This window comes from Panthera pardus, unplaced genomic scaffold, assembly GCF_024362965.1.
Source record: "Panthera pardus isolate Hobbes unplaced genomic scaffold, ASM2436296v1 HiC_scaffold_20, whole genome shotgun sequence".
NCBI classification, from domain to species: domain Eukaryota; kingdom Metazoa; phylum Chordata; class Mammalia; order Carnivora; family Felidae; genus Panthera; species Panthera pardus.
In genome coordinates this window covers 70,212,085-70,229,558 of record NW_026526766.1, presented here as the reverse complement: position 1 = coordinate 70,229,558, position 17,474 = coordinate 70,212,085, and the positions used below count along the sequence as shown (strand labels likewise).

Sequence of the window (17,474 nt, the reverse complement as noted above, 5' to 3'; positions counted from 1 at the left end):
TATTTGCTTCACAAAATATTCAGATTGGCCCATATAAAAGATTTCTCTGGCTTAGAAGTCCATGATTATTTTGTTTCATGGAAAGTGTCATTATAAGATTTATTTTAGACATTAATTCACCTAGATTATGTAAAGCATAATTTCACATTCATATTTGAACTCATCCACATTGTCACTGACCTTGGCCATTTTTTCATTTAGCCCGCTGGCCCTCATTGCATTTCTGTGTAGAGTGAAAAGATTGGTATAGATTTATTTTTCACGTCCATCAGTTCTGATTTCTGAGGCACATTCACATTGGATAAGGCAAAACATAGCTCTCTATATACTTTGTACTCATAAATGTATTATTTTTTTAAATTCATCATTGTGAAAAACATTAGCAAGAAACATATGTTCTTTAAATTGCTACTTTTCCCCTAAGTATACCACAGTAGCTAAGAAATCATTGCAGAAATGGGGGATTTGGAAGTATATGTTTATAATATGTAAGCAGCTCTATTCCCAAAGGATTTGGCAACACACTCATATACTTTGAAGATAATTTCACCCAGTTTCCATCATAGCTCCTTTGATCTTGTATGTTTCTGATATGGAAAATAAAACCCCCTGCAGGCAGAGTCCAGATCAACTTTGAGAATAAGGAGAGATACAAAGACCATGAGAGACAGACCACACTAAAGTTAGGGGGAAAATGCTCTATTATTTTCTCAATATTCCCTCCTATTCAGTCCTTAATTACGTATTAGGGCCTAGTTCCTGCACTTTGTGGCTACTATAAACTCTATGTCTGAGGCTGGGCTGAGGGCAAGGTCCCCTATGGGAGGATATCTGGACGTCCCTTATTATTAAAGCTCAGAGAAATGCCAAGCCCCATGTCCAGTCCTGGCATCAAAACCAAATAGCTCCCCAGGACTTACCAGCTGCTCTGCTAGTCCCGTCCTGCCCAGGTGATGGTTCTGCTGTTCGTGAACAGAGGATTGGCAGGTCGGGGAGCTGGGAGGAAATGTAATTTACTGCATCTGGTAGCAGAGAACAGGGAATACAATTAGGCACAGTGTCGGGAGGCCCAATGGGTTCACTGCCGAGACAGCAGCTTGTCTGCCCTACATAATGGACCGCGGAGGCGGCCACTGAACGAGAGGATCAGGGTAAACAAAGACAAGCATTTGCTCAGTGACTGGTATTCAGCAGAGTAGCTGAGGTAGGAGGGATCCTGGCCAGAGAGCTCAAGCCCCAGGACTGCTCTATGTATTAAAAGATTCATCAGAAAGCTCTAGATTCTAAGAGTACAATGAGTTCAGGAGGGAAAAGGGGTTTGGCTAGTGAGAGCCATTATTGACTTGGTAGAATTGACCAAACATGAGACATCAAACTAGAAATATGCCTTAAACAGTACTGAAAAATAGACTTGGGGCTCAATCCCTAAACTGCAAATGTAGTTTCCGGTGCCTGAATCATTCAGAAGACCTATTTTATAGACATAAAAAACAAACAAACAAACAAAACCCCAAAACTCTAGAATTTATCCTACAATTTCAATACTTCAGGTTATTGTTTCAGCCAGGAAACCCTGAGATTCCAAATAACAACAGCCAGTGAATTCACCATTAGCCCAGTTGTAGGAAACATGGCCAAGAAAAGCAGGGAGACCAGCTCCAGTTGGGAAAATAGCTAGATAAGGCCATTTTGGGAGGTGAGACTCTGCGGAGTATGAACCTTAGCAGGTGTGTCAAATCAGAGGAAAGCAGGAAACCACTGGGGGTGAAGGAGAAGAATTTGTGTATCTCCCAGAGAGAAGTGGGAAAGGGAAGGCAGGAACGTTCTAGAGCACTGGGCTCTATATGATGTGATTCCTTCCTTATGTCAGGACCATGTCCCAGAATCCTGGAATGCCAATTGCTCCTCAGGGGTCCCTCTGGCTGCTTACTGCACATCTTCACTGAATCTCTCCCAATCACCTCAGACTCAACATGTCCCAAACAGAACTCCCATCTGTGCTCATCTGCTGCTTTTCCTGTACTCTGTGTCTCAGCTTACTGGCACCACAATTCACCCAGGATCCTGGGCAGTGCCCTGAATGCTCCCTCTCAGTGCCCATTCAGCCCCCTAGCCTCTACCTCCTTCACATCTCTTACATCCGTCCCATCCTCTGTATCCCCATTGATACTGCCTTTGTTCTGTCAGGTTTCATTTTTCCTTTTTAAATTGCATGCTGGAGAGGACCATGGACAGACACTAGATTAGGATGAGGATTAGGATTCGTTCAGTTCTGCACCAGCTAGACCATTTGCTGACTCGCATGTGAGTATCAACAATCCAGAATGTGCTGATATTGGACCATTATATTTTGAGGAACACACTCTGTGGGTAGAGGTGGGGTGGAGTTTCACTGAGGGAATGGGTTTTTCCATATCAACCATTTGGGGAGAAGGAATAGGACATCAGGAGTAGGTGGGCAAGCCTTTCATCATGGTGAGGTTCAAGTGACTATCTCTCCGGGGCCTTATGTGTACTGGAGAGTGGGCCCTAGGTTGGGCAGACATGGTTGAGGGTCCTCTGCTGCAAGGAAGGAAACTAGGCCTTTGGGGTGATGGAGGGGACTGGGAGACAGACATGAGGCAGCCTGCGGGCATCCCCTGAAGACGGGCCTGGTTTGAGTCAAAGGTTCTGAGTGTGGCCACATGTCTGAGGTTGCACATGGTTCTCTATTATTCCCGAACTTAGGTTACCCTCATCATGGGGAGCTGTGGGAAGAGTCTGGGCCCCAAACCAGCATGAGGCAGGACCAGAAGAGAGCAGAAGCTTCAGATAAGCTGATCTTGAGGGTGTAGGGGTAGACTTCTGACAGTAGCCCAGGGAAAGATTAGAACAGCAGTGTGTGGCTAGAGGGGCAGTTTAGGGGACAAGAGATGACCAGAGAAGATTTGCGGAGTTTGTGAGTTTTCCCTGAGGATTTCCAGAAATCTGTGGATTGAGATCTCAGTAAATTGGACTTTCTGTAGTCAAATGAGATGAAGGGTCAAGCCATTAAGACCAGGTGAGGACCCACATACTGGTCACGTGTGTGTCTATACATTCTATGCTAAATACAGAGTTTCTGGGGCATCTCTGATACTGAAAGTTTTAGCATCCAGAAACTAAAGGCACTTGCAGGCAGGGCACCTGTATCAGAAAGAGCACAGGATTCCAGGGCTTGTGTCTTAGCCTCCACTGGAGGCAGCTCCTAGCCCCGAAGTGAGTGGGGGTGGAGTCACCTTTGCCCATTGTTCCTTGGCTACAAGCTTGAGATCTACAGCTCTTGGAGGGCTGGGGCCACACACTCCTGCTGAGATGAGGGAGTGAAGAGGAGTGGGGCATGAGAAGGAGAACAGGGCAGCCCGCTCAATACATCATTAAGTCATAAACCTGAAGCTATGTATCCAGGAGGTGCCTGATAGACCAACACAAGGAATAATTAACAGGGCCTCCAAAGCCTCCATGGGAAGAATTTCTTCACATAGCCTCAATCTGTAAACTGCCCTCTTCCTGCCAAGGTCAATGTGGTCCATCATCCGAGAAGGTAGAGAATGGCCATTACCACAGTAGAAATGTAAGATGAGTGCTTCTTATTAGTTCTGGCACTACTGAAATATTACTCTAGCTATGAAGAATATCAATAGCCAAAGCTAGAGAAAACTGATGAACACTCTCCTGAAAACATGATTTATGGGCACCTGAGGACACACTGAGATTTCCCAGCAATTGGTATAAAGGTGTTGATAGGGGGATGGCTTCCGGCCACCACAGACTTGGACAAGATGAAAACCTAAGAAGATCAGTATCATACAGCAAGGGCGGAAATAGGCCCAGGATACACATTTTCCTTTGCCAGTTCTGGCCCAGCTCCTCAGTGGGTAAATAATGGCTAGCACAGGATACGTACTATACACAAATTATAGTTATAGAAGACATTATGCCTATTTAAGGTGGTAACAACAAACCCACCCAACTGAGGAAGACTCTGCTATATACTAAGTGTGCATACGGGGTGGGGAGGAAGTGAGGTGGGGGTCAGAACGTATGTGGCCAGGGAATTCTACTCAAGATTGGAATACATGTCTCTAGATTGCTAGGACTACCACACAATCCGAAGCCATTGGTGATCCACCAGTTCCGTACCTTTATTTCCTCTGACATGCTTAGGGTGACATGCTCAGGTGACCTGAGGGGGATCATGACACATGCACACACCAGCAGCCATCTTCTTGGCATCTCATTAAACTAGGAATGCTTTTGCTGATTATCTGCAGCATTTTGTACAGTTATATAATCCTAGTTGGCCTTGGATTCCATAATCGGCATTTCAGAAGTAGGGTGCTTTTCTTAAGGCATTATTATTCTTAATAATTTTGTGTTAGTTCTTAGTAGCGACAGGTGGTTAATTCTAAGAGTGGTCTTGGCAATTTTGAAATCAAAGGGCCTTTGAAACCAAAGAATGATAAAATAATCAGACACTCCAGAGTCCCTCAACTCGACATGCTTCAGTTTTTACTCTCAGCCCACAATGTGAGTTAAACATTGACCGCATTCTTGGAAGGATGTGTTCCCTCCTTCAAACTTCCTTCTTTGCCAGTAGATGTGGTACAACGGAAAGGTCCCCCCAGACTTAGTTATAACCAGAGATGGCAGGAATCATAATCCAGAATGACAGGTTAAGACCACAGAAACCTTTTCCTGGCCATTTCTTAGGATCCCTAAGATTTTTGCATCCTTGAGCCTGAGGTACCCCTGCCAAAAAGTGAGGACAGAGTAATAATGGCAATTTTCTCTAGAGGCTCTTTTTAGTCATGATCAAGTTTCCTCCCACCTCCATGAACCACTTAGGGGAATGGATGCAAATAGTGGGAAGTAATGGAGGAGGAAATGAAAGAAACTCAGGGTGAAAACGAAAGACACAGTGGCAAGGGTTTATAACATGGCTTCAGTTTTGCTTGTTATCAAGTCATAGGCTATGAGGGTCTCCATGCGCCACACAGCCTTCCCAGAGACAAGACATTCAGGCTCTTTCCCTTCCCTAATTATAGAGATAAGTCTAGGAAAGGTCTCAGTTTGAGAAGGAAGAGAAAAAAAAAAGAAGTAAAAGCATGAAAGGTCAATGCATACCTTCCAGTATGTAGGTGTCTGTGGGTCAACGCCCCACAGCCCCATTCCAGCCTGACATTTACTGCATTATTCTGATTATGCATGCTGCCTCAGGTCTCTCCTAGCACTAGGGAAGCTCACTATGCTTCCCATGAAGCCACCCTCAATTCCCCCAGAGAGACATGGTCACCTCTTCAGTCTATGCTCTATCCCCAAAGCATAGAACAAGAACTCCAATTTGGCTACACCCTAGAGAAGGCTCTAGAATGTCATAGGTCTTCCTCCTGGAGTCCCTGCCGGTTTGACCCAGGAACATGAGGTTTAATTTACTACCTTCCCAAAGATCATCCAGGGGCCAAACATCCAGATTTCCTGCCTTTCATTTGCTAGGAACCAGTACCCTCCCTGAATCAAATAAAATAACACTATACCTTTTTTTTTTTTTTTTGTCTAACGTCAGAACTATCCTTAGTGTAAATATCTTTGCTAATCTAGAAAAATACATTACCCATATCTGCATTTTTAAAATATTGTCCCTTATATTTGCAAATGACATGGGGAAAACACTGATGCCAACTCTTATTCTGGCTCCTGATCATCTTCATAGTTTAGAGGTTGGCTTTATCAGAACCAGGTGAGCAGATGGCATCCAATCCTTCTGACGAGTCCTGGCCCATTAAAGCAGGTCTAGCTGAGGGCCATAGTGAAAGTGGTAATGGAGTGGTTTTCATGAGCTTGTAGCTAAAGTTAGGGGAGCAAGGTGAAGAATGAAGCAACAACATTCAACCTTCACACAAGGTCAAGCATACAACCTCACGTTCATCCCCAAGGTCACAGGTAAGGAGAGCGGAGGGCAGGGGCAAGGACGGGAAGGGAGGACAGAAGGAAGGCCTGCTCCTGCCAGGATGGGGTCAGGAAGCCAGGGCCCTGCTCCCACCCTTCATGTGCTCAAGGCCAGCTTAGGCCACAAAGGGAGGGACGTTCTGCCCAGCCTTGTTGCCCTGAAAGCCTGGAGGAATGCCAAGTTTTCCGATTCAAAGCAAAACCACAGGCCTTAGAAAGGTTTCCTAAACACCAGATGATGGCCTTCTGATGTGTGTTGTGACCTGGAGACCTAGCCACAAATGGGATCTTCCCTGCCTGGGACCTGGTCCCAATATTAGCACTCTTTGCTGAGCACCTTTTCAGAAAGGTCCAAGCAGCGAACCTTGAGGACCAAATGGGAAAGAGAAAGAGCCAGGCGAACTGTATAAAACTAGAAACACTGAGTCGAGAAACAGTCCTTGAAGAAGAGAGGCAGACGAGTCTCAGGATGTGCACCTGCTCAGTGTCCTGTACAGAGTGCTGTTCCTTCCCTCTGGTGTCTTTACACGCCAACACATCGCATCTCCCAGTGAGCCCGTGTCCATGAAACCCACTAAGCTGAGTGGGATAAAATACTTCTACAGAGTGGGGGCAGAGAGCACTTACACTTACCTCCATCCGCATTGGAGAAGCTCTGTGGAAACAAAAGCAGGGCAGAGCATCACCACACATGTGGGGAGACAATCCCTCATCCACCTAACCCGTCTTTCTCCCCCGGGTCCAGAATTTGACTGTGGTGGGTAAACCCAATGCTTTCTTTTCTTCTGGGAAATATGTTTGGGATCCTGAAATTTAACGAAAAGTTTTATCATTCCCACTTTATGCTGAATTTCTCCCAGTAGGGATTCATGTTGATTATCCAGAGAATACCCTTAGCCATGTTGGAGAAGTGACATCAGAAAACCCCATCTTAAAATTAATGTGATTAGATTGTTTCTTCGGTCTGGGTACCTGGGTTATAAAATGGAAGGAAGGTTCTGAGACATTCAGAAACTCTTGGCTTTATGAGTTCTCTCCTCTGCGCTACATGGCATCTGTTTTCAGAGTATTTACACTCTGTGTATTTGCAATTCATATCCATTTGATACGGTTTTGCCTCTGGCTTTTTTATAAAGGAAAGACTTAAATTAAAGCTGTAAGGAGCAGGGCTAGCCTGCTTAATAAGAATTCGCTTTAGAATTCTAATGTCCAAGGGGAGATGACTTTTTAGGCATGAGGCGCATGAAGGGTTTGGACAATAGGTAGACGGGGTTAATTTAACGACTCTCTTCTGTGCTTCCCCGCAGACCAGGTGGTCCCACACCTGAAGACAGGCTGCTCTCAGTGTCAGGGACGACACTGGTCCTCACACAATCCACACCTCATTTCACAGGACGTGTGGCTCAGACTTCTCATCGATATTAACTGGCCCTGTCTCCAGGGACTAACTCACTAGTGCTTACTTCCCTGTGGATCAAATTCAGAGAAATCCCACTTGTTTTCTGTACCTTCTGAAAGTCCTTGAAGGATTTTTCCGTCTCCTTCAGTTTCTCTAAGATGATTTGCTCTTTGGCAGATATCTGGGACTCTTCACTTTCTAGTGCTTGTATTTCCTGCTCCAGCCTGGAAAACACACAAACAGAGAACAGGTTACTTTACTGTCCTGCCATCCTGGGGACAGAGAGCAGCTCCTTCCTGTCGGGCGACTTCCTGGCCGTCTGAGGTGCCAGATTTCACATCACAGGGCATCCTGTGTTTTCAGCTTTGCCACTCAGCACACATTGACCAAAGGAAAACCACCCTGAGCGACTGCCACTGGTTCACCGCCACCACTTTAAAATGTGCTTTGGTGTCTCCTCTCTAACTCTATTGATGTGCGCATTCTTAATTTGGGGGTAGATATTTTTACATAGCATAGGACATAATGGCTGAAGGAAAATAGCTTCATATTCCCCTAGCTATCTCAGAATAACTGTTCTTCTATCAGTTCTCCTAAAGGGTGAAGAACTAGTCTCATTCAAGGGAAATATGCTGCTACAAAATGGCTGGTGGCCAATATCCTTGGGAGCCTGCTGTCTGTCATCTCTTACTGGCACATCCTCTACTGCCCAAAAGAAGGGAAAAGGGAGGGGGAACTGATACAGCTGCCCTTCTCTTCTGGAACTTTCTCAACTTTCACAGCCATCCTATTTTCGGAAAGGGAAATTTTGTCACTGCCAGGAGACTCTAGGAATATTCCAGAACAGCCATGATCTGGGAGATGTCTCAGTAGCTTATTCTTTCAATGAAATGATAGTATTAACTGTTAACTTATATTGAGCACCAAATCTCTGCCAAGAACCAAGCTAAGAATTCACGTAGTTTAATTTATTTAACCTTTCCAATGACCTTTGGAATCGGGAATCCCCATTTTACAGATGAAACCATTAAGGCCTGGCAAGGTTAAGGAACTAGTTTATTGCTGCAGAGCCTTGAACCAAGGATTCAAGCCAGAAGTCCGGACACTACTCCTGACCATGGTGCTGAACTCTTACCACATGGGTTCTACGGTGTGTCACATTATTTCCTGCCTCACTAGACATTGTGTATGTAGGCATCTAGGGTGCCGCTGTTATGCAGCAATATCCTTAGGGTCATGAAGGGATGGATGTTCCCCTGCCTAAAAAATTATTTGGTCTGAGTGTATTTGTTTGCTCATTCAATTCTGCTTTTGGGTTCTTTCTTCTCTGTTGTGCTAGAATCTTTGCTGCAGGGTCTGTGTCTGCCTTTCTCTGCCCCTTCCCTTCTTCCATCTTCTAATCTGCTGTTGAGAACTAGCTAAACAAGTTTGTTCAACTAGAAAGAGTTCAGAGTGAGATCTTGAGAGGGGTAAGGACACCAAGCCACAGGCATAGATTTATTTAGGGGTGCACTGTGCCTCTCAGAGATTTCCTTCCTGGGCATCAGAAAAATGACCCCTGGATGGATGAGACTTTGCAGCAATTACTCTGGGTTATGAAGACAAACTCTGTGTACAATCATAGTGCCTCCAAATGAACACAGATGTACTTATCATTTCACTCACAGTAAGAGCGGAGGTCCTTATAATGATTTAGATGGCCCTATAGTAGCTAGCCTCCTAGTACCTACATGGCATCCACTCTTGACAATGAGGGCAACTCCTTATTTGCCCATTTGTGCCCTGTGTTTCCCCCTCCTCCAAGAAACTCATCTCAAAACCCTAACCATTCTTGCCTCAGCTGAGACACCACTCACCCCACGAGGCTTTCACAGATTCACTACCAGGAAAAACACTGTCCTCCTCTGAACATTTATTAGCACATTATTTTGGTCATTCTTCTTCTTATTTATCAGAGGTTAAATGTTAGAGCAGTGGTTCTCAACAGAGGTGATTTGCCCCCCAGGGGATATGTGGCAATGTCTGGAGATATTTCGGTTGCCCATAACTCAAGGAGAGTGGAAGTGGTGCTCCTGGTACCTGGTGGGTGGCAGTCAGGGATGCTGCTAAACACCCTGCAATGCCCTGGACAGCCCGCACAGCAAGGAATTATCTGCCCCCAAATTCAATAGTGCTGAGGTTTAGCAACCCTAAATCATTAATTTCCCCCACTAGATTATAAATTCATCATGGAGTGGAGGGCACAGGTGTTCAATATATATATGTGAAAGAAAAAGAAACTAAACCAACTGCCAAAAGACACGACTCAGCCACATGAGACCTTCAGGATTTCTTTTCTTTTTCCTTAATGTTTATTTATTTTTGAGACATAGAGACAGAGCATGAGTAGGGAGGGGCAAAGAGAGAGAGGGAGACACAGACTCTGAAACAGGCTCAAGGCTCTGAGCTGTCAGCACAGAGCCTGATGTGGAACTCGAACTCAGGAACGGTGAGATCGTGACCTAGGCCAAAGTTGGGACACTTAACCAACTGAGCCATCCAGGCACCCCAAGACCTTCAGGATATCTGAGACCAGGGTGAATTCTTCAGCAAGCCTTGATTTGAGTCTACAGGAGTCTACAGGAGAGGGAGCCAAGTGACATAGATATATAAACTAAAAGATATACAACTCTTTTTTGCTGTTCCATATCAGCAGTAAAATCTTTCACCCACCTCTGTGTAAATTATTGTGTGTGTGGGTGGGGGAGAGGATCAAGGAAAGGGAATAGGAGCAACACACATGGGGCAAATGATCCAGAAACTGAATTAGTTCAATGGGTAGAGGAGCTCTGGGCTAGAAGTTTCCTGGGAAGACTGATGATAGTACTTGCCAGGTGGGTTCTGAGCAGATTGAATCTCAAGGGACAGAGTTCCTCGGAAGATATGTAGGATGTGGGTAGAGTCTATTATTCTCAACCATATTCCCTCCCTCCCCTCTTCACCCCCATGGAAAGTAGATACATCCCTGACGTACTGATGTTGGTCTCGGCCACTTGATTTGCTTTGGTCTCATGGTGGGTGGTTTGTACTTTCCTGTCCCTTGACTATTGGCTTAGCCATGTCATCTGCTTTAGCCAATGGGATATTGCAGACACAACACAGGAGAGGCTCGGAATGTGCTTGCCCAGTTGGGTTTGTCCCTGTGCGCCTTACCAGCACCAAGAGAAGAGTGTGTCTGGCCAATGGCTGTCCTTTCAGCCTTGGCCCCAGAAAAAACATAACGGGAGTAGAGTGGAGCCCAATCCAGAGTCAGAAGCCATGCCTAGTTGGATCTATACCTGAAATTAGAGCTGCTTAACTGGGCCCAGCCTAGATCAGCAAATACCCAGTACAGTCACTGAAGTATGAGCAATAATAAATGGCATTCATCTTAAACCACCGAGCTTGACAGTAGTCATATAGTACTATTGTGACAAGAGCTAAGTGATGCAGCTCAAATATTTATATATTATATGGGTACATATTATATATATATATATATATATATATATATATATATATATATATATGTATTATATGATATATACATGTGGATATATACCCTAATAAAACATATAATAATATATATACATTTGTAATGTGTGTGTGTGTATATAAGATTAGAAAGAATATAAACTACCCCTGCCCCACTTCTCCCAATCCTCAGAGAAATCTGGAGGGATACAGGGCACACTCTCATGAGGATTAAGATGGAGAAAAAAAGAAAATATCAGGGCACTGGGTGGCTCAGTCGGTTAAGCATCTGACTCTTGGTCTCGGCTCAGATCATGATCTCATGGTTCATGAGTTCAAGCCCCGCATTGGACTCTGTGCTGACAGTGCAAAGCCTGCTTGGGATTCTCAATCTCTCTCTCTCTCTCTCTCTCTCTCTCTCTCTCTCTCTCTCTCTCTCTCTCTCTCCTTCTCTCTCTGCTCCTCCCCACCTCAAAAATAAATAAACTTAATAAAATTTTAAAAAGATAATAAGAAAATATCAGTAATAGTTGCCTCTGGGTAATGGGATATTGGGTCATTTTAATTTTGTTCTTTATAATTTTCAATTATTTTCTCTTTTTTAAAAAAAAACTCACGTATTCCTTGTCTAACCAGAATAAAACCAACAAATGGCTTTTGAAAAAGTCCTCCTTTGACCGAGTGCTGAGAAGGCAGCATTTCACAGGCTGTGGCATGGGAAAGGAGCCAGCTTCTCATGTGTCCGTGAAGGGTTAAATGGACCCACGCCAACATCGATTTACATTCAACTCGACCCACATTTACTGAACTTGTTTGGCTGGACTCAGAACTAGGCACTGCAAGGGATTCTAAAATAAATAAAATCGTGTTAAGAATGGCTGACTGAAAAGGGGGGGAAGAAAGGGGAACTCTAAAGTAGCTCACCTCTCCCAGTGAAGCAGCCTCTCTGTGGCCTGATGCCCACTGGCTGGCCCAACTGTCTCCCCGGCCTGCCCCTGGCCCTATGGGTTTCAGAGCTCTCAGCTATATAGCTCAAGCACTAAAGATTTGGGTCATGATACTGTGTAACTGAGAAGGGGGAGGGAGAGAGAGAGAGAGAGAGGGAGAGAGAAAGCAATGAAACTAAACTTTTGCAATAGCAACAAATGAGTTTCACCCAAAGGGGACGAATGAGGGGAATCGACAGTCTAGGCAAGTCAGATCCAAGGAGCAGATTCCTCTACAAATGCACAAGTGGGCTTAGGCCCGGTCTTGAGGGCGCCAAACAGCCCAGGCCACTATCATTCTGTGGAAAACCTGAGTCCCGGAGCCAAGAGCGTCCCAGGGAACAGAGCCTCGTGGGGTTCATAAGAGTCATCTCAGCCAGGCTAGAGATGCCACTGTTTTGTAGTTTCGTGACTGAAATCTAATGCAGGCTTTCCTGGAAGAGCCAAGTAGATACTGCTGAACTAAAAATAAAGAATGGGCAGGAAGTGTAATTTATACGCAAGGTTAATCGAGGCTCCTGAGGCTGAGACAGGTGCATGTAACCGCCTCTGACTGGTTTGCTCGGTTTCTTCTGAGCAAAAAGCAAACTGTAATAGGTGGTAAGCAGAGGTAACAGACACACTGCAGATGTGCGGGTTTAATTTACTGGTGATAAAGGTGGAATCATGGCCAACTGGTCTTCTAAAATCTACCTAACCTCAACAGACCTCCCTCACGGGAAAATACGAAAGACCTATGGCTCTGTGAAGTGCATCGATCACTCTCCTTTCAAAATCCATTTATGCATTCATCCATCCAACTTTCTGCAAACACCTTCATTCCATCAGGCACTGCGCTGAGCGTCAGGGACAGAGCTGCATCAGGCACAGTGTCTGCTCATCAGAGCTCCTGGTCAAGTGATGAAAACAGCCAAGTAAACACATAAATTACAGCTCACAAAGCATCTGGACTGTCGGCGACAGATTTCTACAAGTTTAAGGCCCTGTTGAGGTCACAGCTGAATGCAATTTCCAACTGCTACATAAGGTGGTAAGGAAAACTTGACTGAGGAGGTGATATGTTAGCCGGGCCTTGAACGATGCATTCACCAGGTGGATAAGAGAAGAAAATGCGCCAGAAAGAGGAGACCGCACAGGCCACGGCCCAGAATATCATATGTCCCTGCTCTTACCCAGGGGCATGGGCTCTGTATGGCCTTTTCAGGCACGGCAAGATCTACCCTCTAGTTGAAACGGCTCAGCACGATGGCCTCAGAGAGGCCCTCAGCTTCCCATCCTCATCCCCATGGCTCTCTGTGCTTGCATCCTGCTCTGCCTTGTCTGGCCCAGAAACAGCTACCTGGCCCTAAGGGCTCTGCTGAGAACCTACCTTCCCTCCTCCACAGTAGGAAGAAACAAGGCTCAAACAAAGAAGAGGCTGACTGAGAGGGACCCTCTGGCTCCTGTTTCCCGAGATCCTCTGCTACACTTTTAACCTTCTTACTTACAGGAGCCAATAAATGTTTCCTTTGTGTGGGTGTCTGTCAGGTGAATCCAAAAGAGTACAGACTAATACAAACCTGTTCCCAGTAGTCTTACTGCTTAGAGAGGACTTTGCCTGTAAACACAGGTGTGTTTCGTTTTTCTCTCCCCATCAGTGGTGATGTGGATAATAATTATAATACTAAAAATTCTAATATTGTTTTTGTGATGTATATATGGCTTGTAAGCAACAACAACAGGTAATGATTAGGATTTCTGCATGCTTACTGTGTGCCAGGCACTGTTTCTAAGTGTTTTACAAGCATTACGATACTTACGCTTCACAAGAGCCTCTGAAGTAGAAAGTTTTGAACTCCATTCCACAGATTAAGGAAATAAGGTACAGAAAGGTCACTAACTTGCCTGGGGTTGCAAAGATAATGTGGGGCCAGGATTTGGATCTTGCTGGTGTGGCTGGAGGACCAGTACTCTCTGTCACTTCTTTCAACTACCTCCCTATGACCACTTAGTCTTTTTCCCTCATTTCCTGAATGCATAATGCAACATAATGTATTTTTCATGCTCATAGAACCAAAGAAGGTCAGGCTAGGAGTAGAGGCTATTTAATCTAATTACTTTTCAGAAACATGAAGCCCCTGAGCTGTGTTCCACTCAATGGTCATCCTACCTCTGCTTGAAATCCTCCACACACGGGGAGCTCACCACCTCTAAAGGCAGCCCATGCCCTCTTAGAATAGTGCTGACCTTCAGATCAGATTGCTCAGACTGAAGTGAAGTTAATTTCCCTGTGGCTTTCACTGTCTGAGCTCTATCCTTTGGAAGTGCAGAGGTCAAGTTTAGCAATCCCCATGACTTGTAGGGGCTCCATTCTGGGAAACGGGAAAACCCGGGCAAATGGAACTTGCCGCCCAATGGAGGACATTGGTAATATGAACTGGGACCTAGGAGTGCGGAGGGGAGTGATGGGAGAAGTAGAAAGGTAAGGTAGGAAGAGGCAGGGGGACTTCTGGGCTTCCCCATGGAGGAACTCAGCACTGAGTCAGCTGAGGCAAGAAATGCAGTAAAGAAATGTTCACAAGTGTATTCCTGAACAAGCTCTGAGCCAGATCAGTCTGTTCCTGACAATGGAGTGAGTCTTTACAACTTTCTTCTCCAGATCAGTTTGTTCCTGACAATGGAGTGAGTCTTTACAACTTTCCTCTCCATTGAGGGACCTGAGATAGGGTTACATACAAGAAACGTGAAAGGCCAACCACAGCAGCTCAGTTGCCATGTGTTTGAGTCTCAGTAAATTCTCCCAGAATAACAGGAGACTCTGGCAGATGGCCGAGCTGCTGAATTTAGACCTGTTCTCTTCTCCTGAACTGCAAGTTCACAGCTGAGCAGTCAAGTGGGGTGCCTGTCTGGCCAACTTGCCAAAACAAGAACCTCAGGAAGAATATTTGTACTCAGAGGAGAGGAGAGCTGCCCACATCTTTGTGTATCTAACACACACACACACACATACACACACACACACACACAACCAGAACTGTTAGTTGTTCACCAATTTCCACCCTCCTTTCTTACAATCCCTGACGTTTAGCTAGGACTATGGCCACACAGAAAAATGACCACATTTCTCAGCCTGTTTTATAGCCATATACAGCATATTCTGGCCAAAGGGATGTAAGTGAAAGCCCTGTAGGGCAGCTTCTAGAACCGTCTTTAGCCCTTTTTTCTTTGGCCCTTCTTTCATCCTTCTGTCTGAAATGCATATGTGCTGGGCGCCTGGGTGGCTCAGTCGGTTAAGCGTCCAACTTCGGCTTAGGTCATGATCTCGTGGTTTGTGAGGTCAAGCCCTGCCATCGGGCTCTGTGCTGACAGCTCAGAGCCTGGAGTCTGCTTCTGATTCTGTGTCTCCCTCTCTCTTTCTCTCTCTGCCCCTCTCCGGCTCATGCGCGCGCGCTCTCTCTCTCTCTCTCAGAAATGAATAAACTTAAAAAAAATTTTGAAATGCACATGTGCTGAGGTGGAACTCTCACTTGAACTCTGAGGATGAGGATAGGAGAGGGATAAACTGAAAGAATGAAAGAAGCCCTGGGTCCCCAAGGAATTCAGAGAGGGCCACTAGACTGTTCTGGACTGCCTACCTGTGGATTTTTACTGGAGGGAGAAATAAACATCTTGCTCAAGCCACCGTTCTCGTGGGTCTCTTCACCTGCATCCACATTTAATCCTGATTAATACAAGACATTTAGCACATATGGCTGAATTTGAATGGCTGCTTTTAGGAGTATGCTGAGGATGTGGCACCATAGCTAATCACAGCCCAGAGCCTCATTAATGACTCAGCAGCAGAAGGAAAAAAAATGAGCAATCGCCAAGTTTGGAATTCACGATGACGAATCAACTCTTGTCAATGGGGCTTGGCTGAAGCTGTGAGTCACAGACCCCCGACCTCAAATCCCCTCCCCATCCAAAGTCTCCAAAGGGAAGTTCCCTGAGTTTTGCTCAGTGATAACCACCCACGTCTTAGCATCTCTTTGGTGTGCTGGGATGTTTATGTCAGTCTGACTCCCAGTGCTTTCGCCAGCTGGATTAACAGGAGAAAGGGGCAAGTTGTGCTGTCTGTGCACTCGAAACGCCTCTGTGGCTGAGCTAACCACCTGGACGCATAAGACTTAACAATATGGAGCTCACCAGTGACACTAAAGTTGCAGTGACAAGGACGGAAGCAGAAGACACATTGTACGCCGTTCAGAAGTGCGCATGGCGAGAGGCTATGGGGCCTGGCAGCTGTTAATTGTGCCTGCCCTGATCCCCCGCCACTTTCCTTTTGGGAACAACATCCATTACCCCTCCTCCATTCTTTGAATATTTAACCTCTCTCTCTCTCTCTCTCTCTCTCTCTCTCTCTCTCTCTCTCTCACTCTCATCTCAATTTCTCTGTTTCTATAGTCTAGGTAGAGAACATTGGGAAGAATATTGTTTGTTTTCACACAAATAGATGCTACAAAATTCACTTCGCATATTTCGGGAAGACAGTGCATTAGTTTCTATGGCACTCTCCAAATATTTTTCATTTGTGACTCAATTTGCAGGGAAACGGCTTCCTTTTACTTAGATGAGAGTATCTGGAATCACCACAGATTGTATGGTATTTTACTGTGAAAAAAGGTTAACAGCCCTTAAATAAACAGAGGATTTCCACTTCTCCTCATAATAGAATAGGACCTTTCTTGAGTGCAAGGTGTCAGTGGAAACTCAAGCCCATTTCATTTTTCCCCCATGTCATCACTGAGGCAGAAACATGGCAGAGAAGAGAATGTCCCTTCAGGAATTCCTAAAGTACAGCTCATATCCTTTCCCTTGTTGAAAAGCTCCTGGTGGCTCTCCATCACCTCCTTCCCGAATCTCAACTTCTTAGGCTGGAAGTTCACTCTCGCGTGGTCTGCTCTAGCCCCTTCCCAGCCTTATGCTGTTCCCTATGTTCCAGCCAGAACAGAGTATGCTGCCCTGGGAAAGAGCCAGGAATGAGTCCCCACTCTCATCCCCATCTAACACACCTAAAAATCAAAGCCCAAACCAAATTCTGTCTTTTTAGTCATGTTTTCCTTAAATCATTTCCACCTGATGTGTCCACTCCTTCCAAATCCCCAGAGCATTTCTAGCCCTGTTAGGTATACGATGTGGTTGTTAAAAATGTATTTACCCTCCCCAACCCTAGCTGTACCAGCCCTCTTCTGAGCATAGGCTTATTGGGAGATAAGACGATATGTTATTTTGTTCCCTGTACATATGTGTTGAATGAATGAAAAGCAAGGCAAAGCAAAAACACACTTTTAAAAGATTCTATAGTGAGGGGCGCCTGGGAGGCTCAATCGGTTAAGCGTCCGACTTTGGCTCAGGTCATGATCTCATGGTTTGTGGGTTTGAGCCACGCGTCAGGCTCTGTGCTGACAATTCGGAGCCTGGAGCCTGCTCTGGATTCTGTGCCTCCCTCTTTCTCTCTGCCCCTTCCCCGCTCGTGCTCTGTGTGTCTCTCTCTCAAAGATAAATAAACATTTTAAAAGATTCTATAGTGAAACTAACTTGATGCTATTCAATATAATTTTTTACATCTTGGCTTGGTTTTGCTACTTCCCCCTTCAAACTAATATACTAAT

General features: G+C 45.3%; 1 protein-coding gene across 9 annotated transcripts in view; it reads right to left on the bottom strand.

The window, feature by feature from the left end:
• PALM2AKAP2 (PALM2 and AKAP2 fusion) overlaps nucleotides 1-17,474 on the bottom strand; it is a 443,632-nt gene that overhangs the window by 201,386 nt on the left and 224,772 nt on the right. For 6 of the 9 annotated variants that reach the window (XM_019454235.2, XM_019454232.2, XM_019454240.2 and 3 more), the window contains exons 5-7: nucleotides 7,476-7,590; nucleotides 6,601-6,622; nucleotides 921-1,022 (exon numbers count right to left, since the gene is read on the bottom strand). In XM_019454235.2, the coding sequence (XP_019309780.2) occupies nucleotides 921-1,022; nucleotides 6,601-6,622; nucleotides 7,476-7,590 (239 nt within the window). The remainder of the gene's footprint in view (nucleotides 1-920; nucleotides 1,023-6,600; nucleotides 6,623-7,475; nucleotides 7,591-17,474) is intronic. The other 3 variants (XM_053908169.1, XM_019454238.2, XM_019454242.2) reach the window with 1 other exon arrangement.